The sequence below is a fragment of the Aptenodytes forsteri genome, unplaced genomic scaffold (assembly GCF_000699145.1).
Source record: "Aptenodytes forsteri isolate BGI_AS27 unplaced genomic scaffold, ASM69914v1 Scaffold193, whole genome shotgun sequence".
NCBI lineage: Eukaryota > Metazoa > Chordata > Aves > Sphenisciformes > Spheniscidae > Aptenodytes > Aptenodytes forsteri.
In genome coordinates, this window is record NW_008795405.1 from 2,494,224 (window position 1) to 2,509,011 (window position 14,788).

Sequence of the window (14,788 nt, forward strand, 5' to 3'; positions counted from 1 at the left end):
CCCAGTAGCAAGAAGCCTGTTTAGTCCTTTGCTTTTTTCTTTTTATGAGCAAAGATGGAGAGCCTGAGTGGGGAGGCTGCTAGTGAGCCCATAGTGTAGTATTGGTGGTGATTATTAGTTTAAGGACTTTGACTTACATTTTTTTTGCATTTTTCATATGACCTTCAGATGGAGGAAGTTGATGGGCTAGAGGTAAAATATGCAATGTACTGTTATCAGCTGTGTTGTTGTGGTTGTATGGGAATGATTCACTGTTTTGGATGTACAGAAGCAGGATTGTTGGGGTTCCAGATCTACTGAGTGTGGAACCTCAAGCATTGAACGAGCTTTTTATTTAAACTTAAAAGCAATCAGTCCTCTAGTTGAGGCTTGTTATAGCCTCTTTATCCTTCATCCACTACAGAGCAGCAGACACAACTTGTAATAAAAACACACAAACAACTATTAATCTGTTGTGAGAATACAATGAGAGAGAGATGTATTTCGTACTGAAGCAGTTACTTGTTCAAAAAAATTCCAGTTGCCCCAAAGACTCCTGTGGCAATTACTCTTTTTTTTATCCTGCTCTGTTCTGCTTGTGAGGATTGAGTGATTCAGGATACTGAGAATGGGAGTAAACTCGCATATCTCTAGGTTTCTGACAATCCTTCTGGAAATTTGGGTGACTGTTGGGTTGAGCTATGGATCTGCAAATCTCTCTTGCTAATTATAGCCTGTCCCATTTTGAAGCAGTGGTTGTATTGAGAAAATGAGAATGGATTCCAACCTAGCTTAGCAAGTACCTTCTTGTTATAATATGCTGATTTACCATATTGGATGTATGTGGAGGTTGATGGTACTGCCTTTACTGAGTAAAGAGGAGAGGTATATTTTCCTCTTTAACTGACCTTTGCAACCTGAAATTTGCCAAGCCTTCAGCGACTTCAAAATTCTCAGATACAGGGTTAATTTAGTCTTTGTGGAGAGATCGAGTTGTCTTCAGTTGAGTGATTATGAATTGATTGAGTATGGGACAGCTAAAGCTCTTGATTTTCAACAGGAACTTTGACTAAGGGAACTAGTTAGTGGACTAGGAACTTGGAGTTCTGAGTGTGAGAATAATTAGGGCAAAGATGTTAATGCTATCAAGAACCTATATTTCAAAGGAATTTGGCAGGGCAACTTGTAGGAACTCAGTAAATAACACCTTCATATAAGAAGTTATATATATATATGAGGCATTTGCCATGAAGTCACTTGTTCTAACTTTTTTTTTATTGCCCTTTCCTACTCTCTTCCTCTGTTCCCCCTTTCCTGCAATTTTATATTCCAGCAACTTTATCTGTCCACATGGATGCAGCAGAGTCAGAGCTACCAGCAACATCATCCCTGAGATCCCAGAACTCTGAGTGGACAGGGAAAACACCAGCAGCCGAGAAAGCCACTATTGCTGCCTCCAGTAACTTTTTTAAAATGCCACCAGAGAAGAGCCCTGGATACAGCTAAAAGGAAGCTTTGCAACTTTAAAAACTTGCTGGATTTTGGAAGTGTTTGACTCTGGTGTGTGTCTTCACCAAACGTCTTGTTTGGCAGTAGTGATATCTCCAGTATTGGTGCATGATGTGTGCCATCATCCAGACTGATCTGCGTGCCCCACATATCTAAATCATGTTTGTGAATCTATGTTTAAAAAAAGGTAATCAGTGTTGGGACCGCAGTGGCTTTTAAAAATGTTCTTGCTATTGCTGTATTTATTATGCATTCATCTCCTTCCCTGATGCCAGCTCATATGTGCTGGGTCATGTACAGATTCTTTTAGGTTTTCAGATCTTTATTCACCCCCTGGACATGTTGCTTGTTTGTGCATTTGGTGTTTTTTTGGGTGGAAGTCCCACTACTGCCCAGGGAGGCAAAAGTCTCCCCCTGCTTTCCTCCAGGCCAGGAGGATTTCTTGGCTGGGGAACGAGGGGTGAATGCAAACAAGTTGAAACATGGAACCTGAATTCTGTATTAGCAGAATGTTTTCAGGCCATGTGCTAATGGACTCGAATCATGTTGCTTCTAGCAAAGCAAATACGGTGCTTGTCCATTCAGAAATTTCCATTGGCTCACTGGCAGCATGGTCCATTAGACCTTTTCCTCTCCCTTGTTCTGAATGTCTTTAGTCTTGCTTGTGTATTGCATGTTCTTTCCTAAATCTCCTACTGGATAAGGATTTGGGAGAACTACTTGGACATAAATGTGCAAGCTGGCGTCCTGGAAAGGAACCTGGGCCCTTGAATATCCTTGGAGTATGGTAGAGGATATACAAAACTTCCAATTTCTCCGTGTATAAATTAAAAAATGACTGTTAGCATTTCTAAAGGACGCTTGCCGTTGAAGTTAACATGCCATTGAACAAAAAAGCCATTTAAAGTATCACCTGAGTTCAGAGCATTCTGGGTATTGTCTCATGTTTTCCCTCCCTTCAAAAAGTATTGTCTGCTATATCTACTGGAGGTGTCTCCACCTACTGATGATTGTACTTTACTCTGCAGCATACACAAAAGAGATTATCTTCTTTTCATAGCACTTCCACTTGGCCCCCTGTTACCTTCTGTGTTGCAGAATATATGGAGAGTGATTTCTTCCCTCTCTTTTCTTGAATTCTTGATCACACTCCACTTATTTTTCTTGAATTACTCTGTCTGGAGCTTATTTTGGGCTGTGTTTTTAGAATATATACCTACATAGCATGTGTCAAGGAACAGGTGGCCTCCATGGCTTCTTAAGTTCTTTAAAAATAGGATATATTTGTATGCATAGAACTCTTTTTGCTTTCCTCACTGGGTGGAGCTTTCAAACAGGACCATTTAAGCTTGTAAAATTAATTTTGAATGTGGAGGTGCAGCTAGCACTCTTAAGTAGATAACAAAATTTGCATGTTTTTAGTGGTTTTGCAGTGTTGTGCTCTCCCTTATAAATCAGATAGCAGAGGGACAGATTTGATTGTGAGGATATAAAGCGGTGATTTATATTTAACTCTGTATTAAAATGTTAAGTGGTCATAACATACACAAAACAAAAATTGAATGACTCACTAAATCATGATTGACAAATAGAGTTATATTACAGACACACTGTCTGTGTCTGATCCCCTAATACCTACTTATTCTTGGGGAGAGATCCAGATTGGATTTATATTTCGCAGCCCAAGCAAACTGTCAGATCCGTCCATGTAAATCCAATCCCTCTCAAAACTTTTTTTTTTTTTTGGTGGTGGTAAGTTTTAGAACTAATTAGAACAGGGAAAGCCTTTTTACCTTGCTGAAGGAGTACAGAGGTCAGTTTGGATTACAGGACAAGCTGTAAGGGTTTTGTGGAGAGAGGAGTGTTCCTGTTTTAAAGTAGTCATTGGATTGTCTTATTTTGTACTTATTTTGAGCAATGGTACTTAAGAGGTAGCACAGGAAGCCTCAGCACTGGAGGGCCTGTAATCTAGAACATGCAAAGAGAAGGTAAACCTGAAGAGTAGTAGCTTGACTATCTAGTACTCGTGAACACAGTGAAGGGGAAAGGTGGTCACATTCTCCTGACAACCTGCAGATAAATTTTAGGATTGGAAGCCTTGTAACCTAACTTGCAGGCTGTTTCAGTGTCAGGGAGTGGTTCGCTAAAAGAGCATTTGTGCAACTGAGTGTTCTTAATCTCATGAAGGATCCTCCACAACCTCTCTTGGTTTGAGTCTATTCAACAGACTTACTCAGATTACTGAGCGTTCAGCTAAAATTTTAAATTTTGGCTGTTGTATTCCCCTTTTTAAAACCAATTCTGATATGTGTTGCTACATTCTGAGTATTGTTCAGAGTAGTTCTGTTTCTTCTGTGGTGACAGGACAGTTATAAAAGTTTTAAAAGAGACGTGTTTGAGGTGTTAGGGAATCAACGGCCTTCATCTCACTCATTGCGGCAGGGGGGTGGGTGGGTGCCAGACTTCACACGATTTTTCTCTGGGGGCAGGGAAAGATAATTTATCAGATTTTCCTATTGAGGTCAGTAGCACTGTTCATCTGGTTAAGCCCTTACTTAGGTTGTAAGCTCCTAGGAGGACTTCCTTGCCTTTAAAGGTTGAATGTACCTGTGGCAGTACTGAAGAGTAACTGTGGCAGGCATTATCTTGGTAAGCCGTACTTCCTGCCATGGCAACTTTCTGGAAGTGCCAGCAGATTCAAGTTCTTGCAGCTGCCCTGTCTTTCCTATTTCTAGGTTAGAATCCATTTGCAGGTCAGTCAGGCTCTCAACCAAATTTGATTCTCCTGAGTGGTAGACAAGCTAAACAAATTATCTATCTTGTTACTCCAGGGTATTTATCAAAATTCATCTTCAGCCTTCAGTAGCTTGATACAGATTTGAATATTTGCAGCAGTCTTAGATGAACGAACTGGGTGCATTGTTTTGTCTCTTTTCCTCTAAGGCAGATTCCTCAGAACTCGCACTGTACTCACACAGTACTTGCAGTGAAGGACGCTGCTTCAGATGTGGTTTGCTTGAGTAGAAAGGAATAATAACGTGCCTTGATTTGGTAGCTGTGCTTCTACTAAGGCGGTCCAGTATGTGATTATTGCTTCAAAGGTACACAGCTCACTCATATTCCACTTCTTGTCCACCAGGACTCCCCAGTCTTTTTCCAGGTCTGTCTTCTCTCCAGTTGTCTTCTCTCCTTGTCCTTATGGGAGACTTCAACTTCCCAGACATCAACTGGGAATACCGTACTGCTGTGACAAGCAAGTCTGGGAAATTCCTGAAGTATGTTGAAGATAATTTCTTGTCAAAAGTACTCAGTGAGCAAACTAAGAAAGATGCCCTCCTTGACTTGTTATTTGTGAATAGAGAAGGACTTGTGGGAGATGTGATGGTAGGTGGCTGTCTTGGCCACAGTGATCACAAAATGGTTGAGTTTTTAAAATTTTTGATGTAATGAGAAAAATGATCAGCAGAGTTGCTACCCTGGATTTCAAGAGAGCTAACTTTAAGCTACTCAGCGAGCTAGTTAGCAGTGTCCCCTGGGAATCTGCTTTTGAGGGCTTAGGAGTCCTTGAGTGCTGATCAGTTTTTAAGAATCACCTTTTAAAAGCACAAGAGCAGGCAATCCCATTGTGTTGAAAGTCAAGCAAGCAGCAGAGAAAACCAGTTTGGCTGAATAGGGAACTCCTTTTGGAACTCAGGAGGAAAAAGAAATTGTGTGATCTCTGGAAGCAAGGTCAGGCTTCGCAGGAAGATTACAGAGCTGTGGTTCGCATATGCAGGGAGAAAACACAAAAGGCCAAAGCTTAATTAGAGTTGAAACTGGCCAGTGTTGTGTCAGACAAGAAGAAAGGCTTTTTGAAGTACATTAATAGCAAGAGGAGGTCTAAGGAAAACATTGGACCGATACTTGTTGAAGATGGTCACCTTACAAATTGGAATGAAGAAAAAGTGGAGGCATTCAACACTTTTTTTGCCTCAGTCTCTAATAATACTGTTAGACCTTGGGCTGCCTGGTCCTCTGAGTTGGAGGACCACGACTGTGGGAGCCGTGACTTTCTATTTGTGGACGCTGAAATTGTAAGGGACCAGTTGTTTCAGTTGAATGCTCATAAGTCCATGAGGCCGGATGGGATTCATCCCAGAGTACTGAATGTGCTAGTGGATGTTACAGTAGGACCCCTCTCAACCATCTACCAAAGGTCTTGAGAGTCTGGGAATGTCCCTGCTGACTGGAAGCTAGCCAGCGTTATTCCAATTCACAAGAAAGGTGTGAGGGAAGACCCAAGAAACTACAGACCTGTTAGTCTAACCTCAGTACCTGGAAAAAACTATGTAGAAGATCATACTGGGTGCTATTGAAAGGCATTTAAAGGACAATGCAATCATCAGGCACAGTCAACATGGGTTCACGAAGGGAAAGTCTTGTCTAACTAATTTGATACCCTTCAATGATAAGTTCACCCATCTAGTGGATGAAGGGAAGGTGGTGGATGTAGTTTTTTCTGGGTAATAGTAAGGCTTTTGATACTATCCCTTGCAGCATCCTTCTGGACAAGTCCAACTCTGAGATGAGCAAGTACATGCTGCACTGGGTGAAGAACTGGCTGAACGGCAGGGCTCAAAGGGTTGTCGTGAATGGGGCTGCATCTGGCCGGTGACCAGTCACTAGCAGTGTTCCTCAGGGCTCAATTCTAGGGCCGGTTCTGTTCAATATATTTATCAATGATCTGGATGCAGGAGTTGAATGCACCATTATCAAGTTTGCTGATGATACTAAACTGCGAGGTGCTGTTGACCCTCTGAAGGGACAAGAGGCTTTGCAGAGGGATCTAGATAGATTGCAGCATTGGGCAATCATCAATGGCATGAAATTTAACAAGAACAAATGCCGGATTCTGCACCTGGGACAGAGTAACACCAGGCACAAGTATAAACTGGGAGAGGAGTGGCTGGAGAGCAGCCCTGCAGAAAGGGATCTGGGGGTGCTGGTCGACAGCAGGCTCAGTACGAGTCAGCAGTGTGCCCTGGCAGCCGAGAGGGCAAACCGCATCCTGGGGTGCATCAAACACAGCATAACCAGCGGGTCAAAAGAGGCTGTTATCCCACTGTATTTAGTGTTGGTGCAGCCTCACCTTAAGTACTGTGTGCAGTTCTGGGCCCCACAATTTAAAAAGGATGTGAAGGTCCTTGAATGCATCCAGAGGAGGGCAACAAAGCTGGTGAAAGGGCTGGAAGGCATGTACAATGAGGAGCTGCCTCTCCACTTCGCCTCCTCAGGAAGCTGTGGAGAGGGAGGTGCTGATCTCTTCTCCCTGGTATCCAGTGACAGGATGCATGGGAATGGTTCAAAGCTGCATCAGTCAGGGGAGGTTAAGACTTGACATTAGGAAACACTTCTATATAGAGAGGGTGGTCAAACACTGGAGCAGGCTTCCTAGAGAGGTGGTCAATGCCCCATGCCTGTCAGTGTTTAAGAGGCATTTGGACAATGCCCTTAATAATATACTTTAACTTTAGGTTAGCCCTGAAGTGGTCAGGCAATTGGACTAGATGGTCATTGTAGAATATTTCAGTTGGAAGGGACCTACTCTATTCTATTCATGAACTTCATGAGGTTTCTGTCTCTTCATTCCTCCAACCTGTCAAGGTCCCTCTGGGTACCACCCCCACCCTCCAGCCTATCAGTGGCTCCCCTCCCCAACATGCCATTATTTCTGATCTTGCTCAGAGTATGTTCTGTCTCTTTCCACCAGATCACTAATGATCACTGAACAGTATTGATCCCAGTATTGTCTTCTGAGGCATGCTTTTCATAACTGGCCATCATGCAGATTTCTAACCATTAATCATTATTCTTTGAGCCTGACAGCTCAGCCAGTTTCTCACTGACCTTTCTTACTGGAAGGCATCCCTTCCATAGCTCCCCCATTTGGCTATAAGGATGCTATGAGAGACTGTATCAAGAGGCTTGCTGAAGTCAATGTAAACAGCATCCACTGCCCCGTACGCATCACAGAGCCTATCTATTCCATCATAGAAGGCATTCAGGTTCATAGGCATGATTTTCCCTCATTTAATCTGGCTGCCTGTTCCTAGTCACCTTCTTGTCCTTTGGGTGCCTGGAAATGACTTCCAGAACCTGCTCCATAAAGCTACAAGGGACCGAGGTAGGGCTGACTAGCCTGTCATTCCCCAGATCATCCTTCCTGCCTTTTTAGAAAGGTGACATGATACGTACCCCTTCCGGTCACTGGCAACTTCATGTACTTGCCACAATTACTCAGAGATGACAGAGGCCAGTCTTACAAAGACATACTTCTGCAAACAGGGCTTTATTTATGTACAGGGAGAAGGTGGACATTTCAGTGAAAGAGAAATCGAGAGCTGGGAGGAGCACATTTAGCAGTTGTTCTTTGCACATTTCCAGTAGTTCCAGTGAGCTCTAGTGAGGCTTAATGCCCAGTCCAGTTAATGCCTTAATTTGGAGAAGTGCAAATTAAAAGAATGTAGTTTCTAGCCTTATGGATTTATGATATTAAGGTAAGGTACAGTGAAGAGTGAAGAAGGCAACAAAACCGTAGCTGGAGAGAAACTTGTAAGAGGCTGGGACTAGTGCTGCTGAATGATAGATTAGCTTCATGATTGTGGTATGCAGAGGTGTGTCTTGCCAGCATTCCTGAATAATGACAATGGGAGGGTTAGTGCTGTCCTTCCAACTGTAGAAGCTCATACTGTTACTTTGTGGCTGTTGTGGAGACCTGCTCAGTGGGCAGAGGATGAGAAGGGAAATTGGAGGAAGGGCAACAAGAAGGGTGCTTGAGTGCCTCTTTCATTGTAACCCCTTCTACACTGAAGAAAGAAGATGCTACAAAAAACAATGTGTGTGCCTGGATATCGAAAAGGAATTATGTAAAGTGGATAACAACTTTGCTTTGTTGTCTTGAGGAACAGTTTTGTAACCAGAGAACAGGTGAAGCAAAAATGAAGGACGCTACCAGTCATTTGTTCAGAAAATGTATTTTAATAGTCTGTTAGGAGACTATCAAAGGAGGACAAACTTCTGTTCTCATTTTGATACTGCATTACTGTGTCTTTGTCCCCTGCATTCTATTCCAGTTTGTGTTTTGTGCTTGAGACATCCTGCTTTTGTACCATCAAACATGGGAAAAATACTTTACTGCAATGCTTCTTAAGGTATAAAGCATAAGGGGCCACTTGCTATACAGAAGGCAAGACAAGATTATCTTAGGCCATTAACTTTTATCCAGTACAAGGATTGAACTCAGCATAGAGAATATAATGTCTTAATTATACCAAAGTGCCTCGTTCTTAAGGAAGTAAACTGTGCCATAGGCAAGTGCAGGGAGACTAAACTGTCACCAGTGCCTGAAGATGGGTGCATGGCTGGCGCTCAATCACGTGACATACAGACTTGTGCTGTGGAGACAGAAGGAACCTTCAACATCCTTCTCAACTTTAATGTGGGTAAAATGCCTTCCCAACTGCAAACCTGGCTGTTAGTGTGACTTCAGTGAGTTGACAAAGATGTGTTAACTGGCATACCAGGAAAAGAGAGTTCTTGTACCAACTCAAAGAATTGGTAAAAGTGGAGAATGGACTGGCACAGCCTGTTATATCAGAGAAAGATGCAAAATACAGATACCTACAGACAGTAATCAGAAAAAGTATTGCTGAGCCCTGCATGTATGACCCAGAGTATTCATTATCTTAAAGCAGAGCTGCCAGTATTATGAGGATGATCAGGGTTTTGCAAAGCTGCCCTCTTTTCCTTGTAACCCCTGAAGGAAATGGGATGAACAGCATAAGAAAGGCTGCACTGGGTCAGACCAAAGGTCTGTCTGGCTTGGTATTCTGTCTCTCTCAGTGGCTGGGTTTGGATGCCTAGGGGGTACTGTAAGGACAAAGTAGTTATATAGTGATACTTTCCTTTTACATTCTCTTAGCCCAGTGTCCTGTCTCAAAAAGATTTACAAACTCTTTCTTCGAGGCTGGAGAAAACTTCGGTGAACGTTTTGGCTATAGTATCTATCCTGCAACTGGATTTAATTATATTTTTAGAAGGACATGTAATCTGACTTTACAAACATGAAATAAGGATTAGCTCATCTTTCTTGGTAATCAGTTTTCTTATTAATTACCCTCTTTATAAGGAAATTGCATCTTCTCTTGGAATAGTTTTTTTCTAATATCAGCATCCTGGCATTGTTTCTTGCTATGCTTTTTTTCAGCAAGATTGAAAAGTCCTATTCTTCTTTTACAATTAGGCTTCTTTGTCATGTATAACTACCTATACCCAGTCAACAAGTCCTATGTAATCCAATAACCCATATAAGTAATTTTTCATAAGCTTCACACTGTAAAACTTGTCATTTACCCTTTAATTATGTTCCTGCATGAAAATCCCCAGTATTCCAGATCCGTCTGCATTCAATTCTAGTGTCTACACTTAGAGTATTCTTTACAGAAGCAGGAACACTTGCTTCCCTATTGCTGTTCAGGCTTCATAATCTCATATATCCAAACATCATGCTAGCCCTTGCTGCCCAAACACTGCTGTAACACTACCATAAAAGTGATATTCAGGCAGTCAACTCTGAATCTAAAGTTCTTATCACTGCTTTTCAATGCTCAAGATCCTGGAAAGTAAGAATAATCTTTTTTTTTTTTTTTTAATTCCAAAATGCATTGCATTTCCTTTAGCAGTATTACAGTGCAATTTTGGACAGACAGTTTTTATAATTTGGAATACTTAAGAGCTCTGTCTGTTTAGTTTTATCAGAAGAGGATCAGAGATGTCTCGCCTGTGTGGTAGTCCTTTATGGAAATGGAAATACTAGGTAATATTAAGTGTCTCTTGTCTTGAGCAGATGAGCATAAAAATTAACTTGAAACTAAAGCCAAATGAATTCAAGTTAGAAATAGGGTGTGAGCTTTTAACAGTGAGGACAGATTAACCATTGGAACAAAGTACTGTGGGAAGCAGTAGCTTCTGTGTATCTTCAGGCTTCAATTTGAAGACAACAGCTTTATGGAAGGACTGTTGTAGCCAAATATAAGCCATTGAAATAAATACAGAGGCATCTAAAAGACATTGAATGGTCAATTTTATAGTGAAGGTCAGTCTACATGAAATGATAGTTGATTCTGGTTTAGAACCTCAGAGAAGACAGAAGACTTTTTTTCTACAGTATAGAGATCTGTTGAAAAATGGGAGGTGTTTTGGCAAACACAGGGAAAAGTCATGGTGATGGAAGTTTTATGGTGTTACCAAAAGATTGTCGTGAAATTTTCATGGGAAGGTGAGGTGAGAAAAAATTTATCTGTGCCAACTGAAATGAAGCATCATTTCTGCATGCCAGTTTATTTGTGAGTAGTATAATGACGTATTGAGTGTGCAGTTTTCAGAACCTACACGATCACTCAGTTGAAGAGCGTCCTTGGTGAGGATTCCCCCTTTCTTGCTATACTGGCAGCTAGAGCTCTGCTGTCTTGGGATAGTGTTCCCTGTGTACATGCTGAGCTTCATCAGCTCTGTCTCAGTTCATTCGCTCAGCTGTGTGAACTGCCTGCACATTGCACTGAAATCAGAAACAAATGAGGGAGAGCATCGGTGGGCTTATTACCTTGATAGGATACTTGCCAAAAAAGTATGCAATGTCTTTCTTAATCACTATAGCAGTTGCTTCTGCTTTTCTCTCTCATGACATGTAAGGAAGATGCCTCCTTGTAGGAGTGCCCTTTTGGTAGCCTGTAGCCTTCACTATTACACCGAAGGAGCAGATGGTAGGTTTATCCAAGTGGAAGAGCTCTCCTGCACTCATCTGAGAGGAGATGGTGTGACTGGAGGAAGTAATTTTCTGGTAGTGTGTTCCCTAACATTAGGGAGCAGTGACTTGTTCAGCTTTTCAGCTTTAAAATACATTACACTGTACCTTTGTTTCAAAATGAATGTAAAATTCCATTGATGGAATAGTGCCACGTTTGAATTGTTGCTTCAGATCTCAACTCCTGGACATAGTGTTAATGTCCCATGCTAGCATTTGGTTTTGTTGCCTAGATTGGTGTATTCTCATTGCTGGAAGCTCTTCTAAGAGTGCCATGAACTGAGACTGGTCTGGCCTGACCAGAGCTCCTGGGCACTGCTGAAGCCATTGAATATTCTCTCAAGTTTAGCAACACCAGACAGTTAGCCAAAGCAACCATCAGTTGCATTCTAGCTTCCTCCTTCTGTCCCGGAGGGCTTACCTAGAGATAGTTCATGAACAGGTCTACTCAAAACCTTTGAAGAGCCGCATTGTGCATGTCCCAAATGTTTTATGTGGTCATAAGATTTAACTGTTTGATAGGGATTGGATTCCGGATTCCTAGAACTCTATTTTGGGGGTAACATGTAAATAAGGAAGATTCTTGCTTGTATTCCTGTCTTAAACATGATGTGTAGTCTCTGAATGAGGCTCTTGCAGAATCTTTGTTCAGATTATAGAAACTGGAAATAAATCAATATATGAAAGAAGTGTTTTAGCTGATACAAAGCGAACTGAGTTGAGAGTGGGAGAAGAGAGGCTTCACTGACATCTAACTAGATTTACAGTATTGGAATGTCCATAATCTGCATGCTTCCTTGACCATTTCCTTAAGTATAAACCGTAACCTGAAGGTCTATAGGGAGTTACTATGCTTTTCTTCCTTTGAATTACAAACTTGAGTGAAGGATTTGAGGTAATTTATCGTGTCCATTCTTTGTTTTTTGCAATGATTTTGTTTGTTTCCCAGTTTGTCATGATGTTGTCTCTAGACAAGTGAGATGCTCCTTGTTTGGAATTTGAACCAATTCCAGAGTTTCTTAAGTAGCCTTTCACTTCCAAGTCACTGCTTCAGATCTGCCCAGTCCCAAAAGGGATTTCATTTAAATGAGCAGGTCAGTCTCAATTGATAGTTTAATGGATATCTATTCATTTTGCCAACGCTAACATCCTTTTAAGATAGATTGGCATCATTCTTTTTTACCATGATAGCAGTGGCTTCAAAGATCAAATGAGCAGTGGACTTTGAATTTTCTTTTGCATATATTTGTGTCCCAGTATTGATAGCTATGCACACTTGTGGAAAGAACAAAACAGGACTCGTACATTAACTGTTCCAAGGAATAAAGTGTAAAAAATTAGACCCCTAGTTGTTCGAATGCTTTTAAACAAAAAGATCAAAATCCTTTGGAAATTGCTTCAAGTTCTCAACACTATATTCATGGGAGGGGGGGTGTCCAGTTTTTAAAAGTGATGATTTTCCTCTCTCGTCTGCAAGCTGCACCTGTGAGAACTGGGAAGTGTTCCTGGTGAAATGTGCCGATTTTTGCTTGTGCCGAGCAAGGAGAAAAAAAGCTCTTGATAATGGATTCTCTTATGGGAAGTGCCCAGATTTGGCAAACATGATCAACTATGGGTAACAGTCAAAAATGTCAGATATCTAAAAATCATTATGAGCTGACTCAGTCTTCCACCTACTTGCATTTTTTTTTTCTAAGGAATGAAGCATTTCATTTGATAATTAGAGGCATTTTTATTAAAAAAAAAAAAAAAAAGCAGCTGAATGGTTCTTGTTCACATGTCCTTAACTTTACACCCAAGGGCTGAGAATTTTCTCAGTTCAGTTTGAATAGCTGGTGGTAAATTCAGTAACAGGGCTGACTGTGGTGGTTTTTATCTATTTTGATGTTTTTCAGACCATGCTTGCTTCATACTTTTCCAGCTCAGAGAATCAACTGAAACTACAAATGAATATAAGTAGACTTGCTACATACTAATGGAGGATTTCTCACATCTAAATAAAGGGTGTTTCAAATCTGGGGGTACAAGATTTGTTCTTTACTGAAGTAAAGCAGTTTTCCAGTAAGAGCTGATACTTGATAATAGTTTTTTAAAGAAACATAGTATAAAGTTTTGAAATGCTAAATTATATTAATTTTGTTCATTTCTAGTGAGGGAGCAACAGGGAGGTATCTGAAGATGAGAACAAAAGCGGATCTTAGTCAGGAGTTGCTGCCATTAGGCAGATGAAACATATGGATTTTGCAAAACGCACTTTTAAAGTTGCACCTAGTTGGAGAAATCTTACTTTAAGAAGTGTCACAGCTTCTTCCTCACAGACTGCCTGCAGGGGCAGTGATGGCTAAATACTGTGGTATTTAGCAGTGGTTCTGCTAAATACCAACACTGACACTGATGTTTTTATAGTAATTTTCACACCAGCTTCCTGAGAGGTTCACCAACATTGCCTTAGGACTTTTCTTCATCCTGCTTCACCATATAATTTGCAAGTGCTTGGACTCACCCAGCCCCCACCATGGGGAAACATGCATTCCCATTTTGAGAAAGCCAGAGGTGAAGATGCTCTTAATGCCGAGTGTTGTATGGTGAGTGAAACAAGTCCTGTGTTTTCTTTCCTGGCTGTCCAGTGTCACCATGAAAGGAGCCTATACAAACAAGAGCAGCAAGGGAAGCTTTCGTGAGCCTTTTATCCCTTGCTGGTCCTTTCAGGTACTGTGGAGACAGCAAGGAGTGGGAATGAGGAGTGCAGGGTCTGATTCCCGGGAGGGGGGAGAGGGACCATGAGGTACAGCCATTGCCCTGCACTCAAGCAATGCAGGGACTACCACAGGGCTACCCTGGGGCAGGTAGCATTTCCCACCCTCCTGACCACATTGGTAGGCTGCACAACTCCAAGGCACAGGCTTCCTGTGTTTACATATTTAGACATTTAAACAAGTACCTTCTTTAACCCCACCTCCCTCCCCCAGTAAAAAAGAAAACAAACTGGAAAATTTGTGTTCCCATGACAAACAAGGCTACAATTCAAGCGGCCAATGTCGCTGTAATCACTGCCCTTCTGCATGCGCAATACAATGCAGTCATGCAGTTGTGTGATTTGTTGTTGGGTTTGAGGGTCGTGTGTCCTCTCCTGTTCCCCACCCCCCTGCTTTCACACTAGCTTCCTGCCTCAGTCAGTGTAGGAGGATTAAGGCTCTCTGAATGTACAGCTGCTTGGTTTTTGTTTTTTTTTTTTTCCCCCCCTCATTTAGACTGACTTCAAGCTTTATTTACTGCACAGCATCCAGACTCCACTCTGAAGAGGGAAGAAGTAATTTCCTTGTTAGTGTCTTCAGGGTACCTCCTGCTATGGCAGCTTAGAATGTTAATGAATTTATTTATGTGCTGAGAATTTGGATGTTATTGTTACCCTTATTTTATAGATGAGGAGTTTAAGTCAGAACGACTGAAGCAAAAACT

General features: G+C 41.5%; 1 protein-coding gene across 1 annotated transcript in view; it reads left to right on the forward strand.

Annotated features, from left to right (window-relative positions):
* The window catches only part of GPATCH2L (G-patch domain containing 2 like), a 34,503-nt gene extending 30,581 nt beyond the window's left edge, over positions 1–3,922 (forward strand). Inside the window, exon 10 of the mRNA XM_009280725.2 lies at positions 1,313–3,922. Within this exon, the coding sequence (XP_009279000.1) occupies positions 1,313–1,485 (173 nt within the window). The 3' untranslated portion in view covers positions 1,486–3,922. The remainder of the gene's footprint in view (positions 1–1,312) is intronic.
* The last annotated feature ends 10,866 nt before the right edge of the window (positions 3,923–14,788 follow it).